This window comes from Fragaria vesca, linkage group LG2 (genome assembly GCF_000184155.1).
Source record: "Fragaria vesca subsp. vesca linkage group LG2, FraVesHawaii_1.0, whole genome shotgun sequence".
NCBI lineage: Eukaryota > Viridiplantae > Streptophyta > Magnoliopsida > Rosales > Rosaceae > Fragaria > Fragaria vesca.
The window spans coordinates 12977608-12986852 of record NC_020492.1 but is presented as its reverse complement, the minus strand read 5'-3'; the positions used below and the strand labels follow the sequence as shown (position 1 = coordinate 12986852).

Sequence of the window (9245 nt, the reverse complement as noted above, 5' to 3'; positions counted from 1 at the left end):
CACAGAGTAAGGAATCAAAGGAAACATGCATTACAAGGTTACACTGCACATATGGTAAGAAATAAACTTTGCATCTTTGGTGTAGTGTTGGAGAGTTTGTGGTAACATATATCTCTAAAACATATACCTAATAGTTAAATGTTAAATCTACAATAAAATTCAAAGCAATTCAACCGGAGCAAGTTATTCCCAAATCTTAAACTTCAATTCAAGCACACAGACCCGGCAAACACTAACCTATAACCGGTGAGAGAAGGAAATCAATGCCCCCAATTAATATTTTTGTAGTACATCTGAATCACCCAGTATAGCACGAACAAAATTGATCTCAAAAATCATCAAAATCAAAGATATTGAAAATGAAATAGATACAAACTAACCAGAATCAAATTACCAAGCAGCCTTGCTCGATTGATGCTTACATCTTGAGACGAGGTGATGCCTTGTGCGTGTAGTCAACCAAGCCCGAAATCGCGTTTCGCACCTTGAAATCTAAACCCCGAGCCCCTCAAAAAACATTCGGACCCGACCGAGTAGTTTGAACTTTACACATTTGCCGCCAATTATGGCCCGTCCATACGGAGAAGAGTCGCTCTGTACACTCTGCTAGCCAGAGTCGGGGAAAGGAAGAGCTTTATTGAATTTTTACCCGGAGAGTTTTTTACCCATTTTTTTTAACTCACTCACTCAGTTTCACGTTGACCGTTATATAAGTAAGCATTAATCTATGGCTTATATGACTTCATTCTCACCATTAAATAGAAGGCTCTGATATCGCCACAACTGTGCATAGAAGAATCTCCGCCTCAAGTTATGCTTCATTTAACGTTTGGTACTTCCGTTAACTTTTTAGTTAAATATGAGGGTAAAATTGATATTTGTGTGATATTTATAAATATAAACAATAAAAATTTGAGTTTTATTGGTTGATGATCATTAGTCTTCCGTCTTCAATTATTTTCCAAGTCTTTTGAGAGCAAATAAACAAGAATTAATCTCATTAGGCAAAGAGGTGTTTTAATTTATGTTTTTACTTTAAAAAACTTTTGCTATGATCTTTGTTTGAGATCATAGAGTTTTGTTTTGTTTGCTGTTTCCTATTTCTGGTTTGCGATTAATATGCCTATAGTCAATTTGCCATGTGATTATAAGCTCACTTGTGTTTTTTGAGTGAGCAAAATTGTGTAATGAGGGTACTACCCTACGTGAATCACTCAATCTTATTTGTCTTTTATACGTAAGACAATGAATCGATTCATAATATAACATCTATCAACAATGGAATGAAACACCCTTTTACTTAAAAATAAATATGAATTAATATTTTTAGGTTACATTGATCGAATATGGATTAATTAAATAAATTCCCAAAAACCAACTACAAAAAATCAATTATATCATTAATGAATTAAATAAACAACAATAGACCATTACAAGAGCAAAAGATGGTCTACAATAGACATTGTGATTTCTTACCATAGTGGGCGGCATTTGCCCAGATCTTGTGCCGACCTTGTCCCTTAAAAAACCAATTATGGCAATTAACATACTATCATGTTTGAATTAAAGAAATGAAAAATTTTGGAGACTCCTACTTAATGTATTATTATTATACATGATTAAAAAAGAAACCAGGATGTTTATGTAGGAAAATATCAAATCAAATCAAGAAAGACGCGTCTAAAATCAACTCTTTTCTTGCCAAAGATTGCCCAAAAATACCAAAATCTTAAATGAATCCCCTAATTTCCCTTTTAATTAAAATTAATTAATTAACAAGGGCAAAATCCCCATAAATTCCCCAAATGAAATAATAACCAACCGAAGCCGTCGGGAAAGGTTTCAAATCTTTGGGTGCGGGGCCCACTGTGAAGGTTCCTTGATTGGCTGTTGATCTAAAATGTCAACCGTTTCGAATTATCCGAAAAGGACCAAAAAAGATAGTGCACCCACATATCTGGGGGAGACGGAGGTCATTTCCTTTGGTTCTGGTGAACAGCTCAGCAAGGGACGCTTTTCCATGTGTGCATTAATACAAACGCAACTGCCACGGTCGTCCTCTTTCAACTTCAACTTCGACTTCGACTTCTCTTTCTCTCAAACCTAGCTACCACCCTGTTTTGTTTCTGATCGTTTCAATGAAGCCTCCTCCTCCGAAACTGGCCTTTGTTTTGGTGTTGTTGTTGACCAGTTGTCTTGGCTTGACGGCCAGCACCAACGATGATCTGGCTTCCGACAGAGAGGCTCTGTTGAGCTTCAGAGCTGCCGTGGGAGGTCGCTCAACGCTGTGGAATGTGACGGAGACCAACCCCTGTTCTTGGTCTGGTGTGACGTGCGTGTCGGACCGAGTCACCGAGTTACGCGCTCCCGGTTGGGGACTCAATGGCCCTCTGCCTCTGGGTCTCGGCAACCTCACCCAACTCCGAGCCCTGTCTCTCCGCAGAAACGCGCTTTACGGCCAAATCCCTAATGACCTTGCCAACCTCCTCAAACTTGACAGCCTCTACTTGCAAGGTAACAGATTCTCGGGCCCTATTCCTGAGTTTATCTTCGGTCTGCAGAGCATGGAGAGGTTGGATCTCTCTCACAATAATTTTTCCGGTCAGATTTCTCCGGGGTTTAGTAAGTTGAGCAAGTTGGTGTCCCTGCATTTGGAGGGCAACCAGCTTAATGGGTCGATTCCGGAGTTGGATTTGCCGCTTCTTGGACAGTTCAATGTGTCTTATAACCGGCTTAATGGGTCCGTACCCGGAAAGCTTTCGGGCTGGCCGGTGGAGGCCTTTGCAGGGAACTTGCAGCTGTGTGGGAAGCCGTTGACGACGGCCTGTAATGGGACTGGGACTCAGAGTTCTAAGAATCAGCTTTCGGGTGGAGCAATTGCAGGGATTGTCATAGGTTGCTTAGTTGGATTCTTGATCATTGTTGCCATTTTCTACTTCTTGTGTGGAAGAAAGAAAAAAGGGGAACAGGGTGCTAATTATGTTGCTTCTACTTCGCGGAGTAGTCAGGCGGTTGAAGTCGCAAAGGGATCATTGGAGAGTTCTAGTGCGGAGTACTCTATCGCCCAAAAGGGGAATGTGAATAGCAAGCACTTGGTGTTTTTTGGGAACGCGGTGAAGGTGTTTGATTTGGAGGATTTGTTGAGGGCATCCGCTGAGGTACTTGGGAAGGGGACTTTCGGGACGGCTTATAAGGCAGCTCTGGAAATGGGGGTGTCCATGGCAGTGAAGAGGTTGAAGGAAGTAATTGTGTCGGAGAAGGAATTTAAGGACAAGATGGATGAGATTGGGCATATGGAGCATGTGAACTTGGTGCCACTCAGGGCTTACTATTATAGCAGAGACGAGAAGCTTCTGGTTTATGATTACATGCCTATGGGAAGCTTGTCTGCTCTTTTACATGGTGAGCATTTCTTTCATGGTTTCCATTTGCATCATCTAGATTTTGCTGTTCTGTTATTTGTTGCAGCTTTACTTAATGCAATGTATGTAGATTATAGTCAAAATTGCCATTTTTCAGTACCTAAAGTTTGTGTTCTGCAAATTTAAAACAAACTGATTATCATCAGCATTGACAGCTCTGTTTCTGGATTAAACAAAAGGGATTAAAGAATTGGATTTAATAACAAGACTAAGTTAGTTTTTAAAAAGAATGAGGGACATTGGATAGTTCGATCTGTAGTGGCTACATACTGATATTTAAGATGAATTTGCATGTGTCAAACACTAGTGTGGGAAGCCATCTTAGGCATTCTTTTAGATTGTAGAAGCATAAAAACATTGAGTCTCTTAGTAAGGCTTAGCTGCATATTTGTACAGAAGCATGTGTTTAGAGTTGGCATGAGTTCCGTCTCATAGTAGCCAAATATAGTTGCAGTTAGTCCCACATCCCAGCAACACTTACATAAAATAAATGCAAACCATGCTGTATGCTTTTGTCTTTTAATCTACATGAAGACTATCGTATCATACTTCTAATTAAGTTGTGGTGGAGTGTTTTCCTTGGATGCTGATTTTTCTGGTATGAAATTGCTGATGGGAAAAAACAGATCAGTTAAGTTGATTTTCTTGATTTTATTTTGACCACACATAAGTACTCTCCCTGTTCTGTGATACTTTATTTTCTTAAGTGTTCGTAAATATATAACTTTTGCATCTTATTAACAAATTATGACTTGTTGTATTTTAATAAAGGCATATGATTGCAACATGGTTAGCACTAGTTTAATTGTTCAGCTATTAATAAAGCTTCCAAGCACATATTGGATTGAAGTTCAGGGTTCTTTGCTATATGATGAAAGACCTCATGTCCCATGACAGCAATGATGCTGAAGATTACTTTCTATAATTTGATAGTTTTATTTTTTCACCACAGGGAACAGAGGCTCAGGAAGGACTCCGTTGAATTGGGAAACAAGGTCTGGCATTGCTGTTGGAGCTGCTCGTGCAATTACATACTTGCACTCTCATGGTCCAACAATCTCCCATGGAAACATCAAATCTTCAAATATTCTTCTCACATCGTCCTATGAAGCTTGCGTCTCTGACTTTTGCCTTGCTCATTTTGCAAGCCCAGCCTCTACTCCGAATCGTGTATCCGGTTATCGTGCCCCAGAAGTCACAGATACTAATAAAATAACCCAAAAGGCTGATGTTTACAGCTTTGGTGTATTGCTATTGGAGCTGCTTACTGGGAAGCCTCCAACCCAAGCCCTCATGACTGAGGAAGGAGTAGACCTTCCAAGATGGGTTCACTCTGTTGTTCGAGAGGAGTGGACTGTGGAGGTGTTTGACCTTGAGCTTCTCAGGTACCAGAATGTTGAGGACGAAATGGTTCAGCTTTTACAGATAGCACTTGAATGTACCGTTCAGTACCCTGATAAGCGGCCTTCAATGGCTGAAGTGGCTAGCCAGATTGAGGAGCTTTATAGTGCCAGCTTGAAGCATGGACTAGATGAATTTTAGGTGGATAGTGGGATTTCTCAGCGGTATTTCTTAACTGATACACACATCAAGTAAAGGATCGAAGAAAGATACTGCATTCTTCTTGTGTTGCTCTACAGGTCAAGCTCAGGCGTGATTAGTCATTTGTTTATTCTTGGGGTTATCCTAAACAAAATCTTAGGCATCCTCTTTTTTTGCATTTTGGTATTCACCTTCATACTTATTTTTTATTTTCTAGTAATGATCCTCCTTTATTTTAATAGTAAACTACAGCTAGGGAAAACAAGGTCTTACCGTAAAACCATATGGACCTTCCTCTAAAAGCTTTTTGTGCTCCACCTCACTCGTGCTCTGATAGAGTGATAGAAGCTTGCCCACGTAGAAAATCCATCGTAGCCATAAAAAAAACGAGGTCATTGTGTTGGTCATGGGACCACCAAGTAAGAAGCTGCCACGTGTATCAAAACTCCAGACTCTCTCGTTCGTTGCTGTCTCGCTGCCGGAGAAGGATGCCCCGTCAGTGGGAGCTAGCATGGGAGGAATGGGAGGCATGGATTACTAGAACTTCAGTAGTTGGATCTGCTAAAGCCTTTGCTGCTAATAGTCAATCCTCTTTAAACGAACGATTCGAATCCCTTTTAGTTTTTCCTGATGGAATTGTTGGAGGCCGAACATGAATGTAATCATAGTGAGATGAGGTTCTAATATGTAGGAAGAATGTAGTGCTATTAATTGGTCAGGCAAGAGATTTTGTTCTCCCCACATTAGACTTCACAAAGTTCTTATTTCCACAAAATCTCAGTGTGACCGGTGAACAATGACAGTACAAAAACTGAAATAATCCTCAATTTCTTCTGTATAACAATCTTGTGTTTCTAAATAAATAAATAAACAAAAAAACTACATACTCTCTCATTGAGTGTGAGTCTGGGCATTATCTCTGAACTTGTTCGAGGAGGATCGACAACCTTTGCTGGCACAACCACCAAAACCTTCCTAAGTTAAACAAGACCCAGCAGCTGCCCAGCCTGCCCTTCCATTTCTCTGTTAGGTACGATCCCACTTTCTCTTAGTTGTTTCAAAATCTGGTTTTTGTGAATTTTTAAATCTCATATCTTCAATTTTGATAGTATGATTGATTTTGGCTTATCAACTTTGAATTTCTTATTGGGTCTGCAACTGTGATGAGAACATCAACTATAAATTGAATGCTTGCAAAATTTCTTTGGTTTCGTATAGGTCTCCGAGAGAGGGAAAGGATCGGATCAAGCTTTATACTACTCAAATTTGCCAGTGTGAAAATCCAGAACTGAGGTGCTGAGGCTACTCATTTCTTCATCTGGGTTTTATTTTTATTCTGGGTTGAAGACGAAAAATGGTTTAGTTAAGTAAATAATTAAATCATTATCATTAGTATTTAATCTTGAAATGAGATACTAAATTAACCCCAGTCAGTCCATGGTTGGTGTTTCACACATGACAGCTTCTTACTTGGTCGACAAATTTGAATCTGCCGTGTTTTAAGAAATCGGTTGCACCAACCGCACCAAAGGAAACCCGACCTTTTTTCGAAATTAACAAGGCTCTCTACCGCAAGTCAAGAAAACCTCATCAACCATCTTTCCCCGACTGAGAAGTTGGCCCAAAGTTTCTGAAGCCCAAGAGGGAACTCATAGGGAGAAAAATAACTTTTTCTTTTCTTTTTAAACAATGGGAAACCAATTACTACGACTATAATAACCAGGTGTTCAAAAGCTTCATCAAAATGTATTTTGCCAATCTTACCATTATTGAGTTAATTCAGACTATTAAAATACAAGAGATATTATGGTAAAAGACAAAATAAATAAAATAAAGAGATATGTGGAGAGAGAAGTGGGTAGTGAGATGTATAAATTGATAACTACAATCATACTCAAAAACTCGGTGTCAAACACTATTTGGTCTAGCGACATAGTCTCATTTTAATAAGTGGGAGATTATGAATTTGACTCACGAAGTTGTAATATTTGAGTTGTATCTGATAAAAAATAAATAAAAAAACTCGGTATAAAATAATTATAAAATTGGTAATAAACCGATATAATTACCCATATCTCTACTATTAGAAAGCCGAATTTGGCTTCTTTAAGATTTATGTTGCTTGAATTTTCTTGGATGACTTATAACCATTAGATTGAGTACAATCTAAGACCGTCATGTCATCCTTACTTCATCTAATGGTTATAAACATCCAAGCAAATCTAAGCAACATAAATCCAAGCAGAGAATCCGGATCCAAGATCACCAGATACCTTTTTTGGTGTCATGGTGAAATGGTGAAGTCTTTTTTATAAACTACCCATATTACCCATGATAGAAAAGTTTTGACATAGAAAAAAAAATTAAGGATGATTAATACTGTAAAATGATAACAAAATAAAGTAATATCAAAAATATAAAAAACAAAAAACAAAAAAAAACAATCAAAATAAAGAAGAAAAACGTGGAACAGTTTTTGCTGAATGCCAACTGCATTAGCAGTTATTTGTAATTAATTAAAATTTTTTTTATAAAAAAAAGATAAAAACAAATTAACACGTGCGTTAGCATGTGTTAATAGACTAATATCTTAAAAACAAGAGAAAATTACAAAGTACTACATAACCAAATTTCAAAACACAAAAAACCCACTTTCAATAATTTGTAAACAAATTAGGACACAAGCTGAGGCCTAAAACCAATGGTCACGGGCCTGACCCGAATTTTAATTATGAAATGACCAAAATGATCAATTTTCCCACAGAATTACACAAATACCATCAAATTTTTATTCTCTCTCTCCCCACGCACTCAGATCGGGTTTTTCTCTTCTTCTTCTCTCTCTCTCTCTCTCTCTCTCTCTGTGCAGACTCAGGTACAAACACAAAAGGCCGATATGCTTTGACCCGTAATTCCAGATCTGAGCCGCGCCGGAGCCTTGTTAGCCACCCACGTAGTCAACGACATCACATCCCCGTCGTCCACAATCAAATTCGGGTCGACCCGAACATCTTTAATAGTCGGAATCTCCAATCAGGACCCAATCAAGCCATCTTAATCTCTCTGCTCACCTAGGGAGGGACCTTGTGCCCTCAGATTGATGATGACCCAAGCTTGATCTGCCGCACAAGTAGTTGGAGGTCCTCGATAGCGTCTTGCTGAAGATCGAGAGTAAGAAACCGTGGCTGCAGAGGCTTTTGGTAGATATGATCGGTGGGGTTCTGTCATCGACGACTACCAAGAGGTTTGCGGCATGATCCGTTCAAGATTTACGTTGGCCGCTTCCTGCTACTATCTCGTCATTTGTCGAAACCTTAAGGCTTTGTTGCTACTATTATGTGTTTGCTACTGTTACGTCGTTATTCAAAACCTTAGCTCTAGAAGAGTATGAGTCATGCTACTGTACATTCGGTAGTAGCAGTAACTATTTAATCGTCAGTAGCAGAAGGTTTCCAATCGCGACAGTAGCATCTCTGTTTGGTTTCGGAGAATTGCTGGAAAAAAATTGCAATAGTACTGGCAATAGCATATTCGTACTCGGTAAAAGCATATTAATTCAGGTACTGGCACATATCTGGCACATATCTGGTCGACAGTAACAGTAGAATATGTAGTGAAAGGTATTCTGGTAAAATATATAGTTACAGATGGCATGTGGACATTAATTTGTTCTAATTTATTAATATTTATCCTTAAATGTGTAAATAATGTATTTGTAAACTAAAATTTGATCAGTAACTAATATGTAGTTTACTATAAAAACAAAGCTACGCGTGTGTTAAGAAGGCTGGTTAGTAGGGATTGGGGAGCAAATTTGCTCCCCACCCAAACTTACCCACCCTCATACCCACCCAAACTTACCCACCCTCATACCTACCCTTCTATATGGATGCCAAGTGTCTTATCCTCTAATCACCTTAACCATGGTTAACTACATGGGTTTATAAATTATATTATCTTCTAACTCTAATTCTTTTCTTTTTCCTTTCCCTCTTTTTCTAAACAAAATACTCAAACCTAACAAATTTAGGACTCCTCGTATTCTGAGGAGCATCTCTATTGTCGTTGTTATCAACTCAAAGTCATATTCACGTCGGATCCATTCACGTCTGGGTTCTTCCTCCTTCTCATATCTCTTCCCTTTTGGTTTCTCTTGTAAGTATGAAGCTCTGTTAATTTTTCATGTTTTTGTTCTTCTCCTTCTGGTAATTGTGATTCTGATAAAGTCTATTGATCAGAACCCATCGTCTTATGCATAGCAGTGGACTGTGAGGTTGAATC

General features: G+C 38.7%; 1 protein-coding gene across 1 annotated transcript; it reads left to right on the top strand.

Annotated features, from left to right (window-relative positions):
- The first annotated feature begins 2138 nt into the window (after positions 1–2138).
- Positions 2139–5514, top strand: LOC101300507 (probable inactive receptor kinase At1g48480-like). Its single transcript, XM_004292441.1, has 2 exons — positions 2139–3402; positions 4375–5514. Exons 1-2 carry the CDS (start codon positions 2139–2141, stop codon positions 4962–4964), a joined length of 1854 nt encoding a protein of 617 aa, XP_004292489.1. The 3' UTR covers positions 4965–5514.
- The last annotated feature ends 3731 nt before the right edge of the window (positions 5515–9245 follow it).

What these genes read in the sequence shown, in the direction of transcription:
- LOC101300507 (XM_004292441.1), top strand. Translation starts at nt 2,139, where the DNA reads ATGAAGCCTCCTCCTCCGAAACTGGCCTTTGTTTTGGTGTTGTTGTTG. An exon ending in CTTGTCTGCTCTTTTACATG is followed by an intron (nt 3,403 to 4,374) that starts GTGAGCATTTCT and finishes TTTTCACCACAG; the next exon opens with GGAACAGAGGCTCAGGAAGG.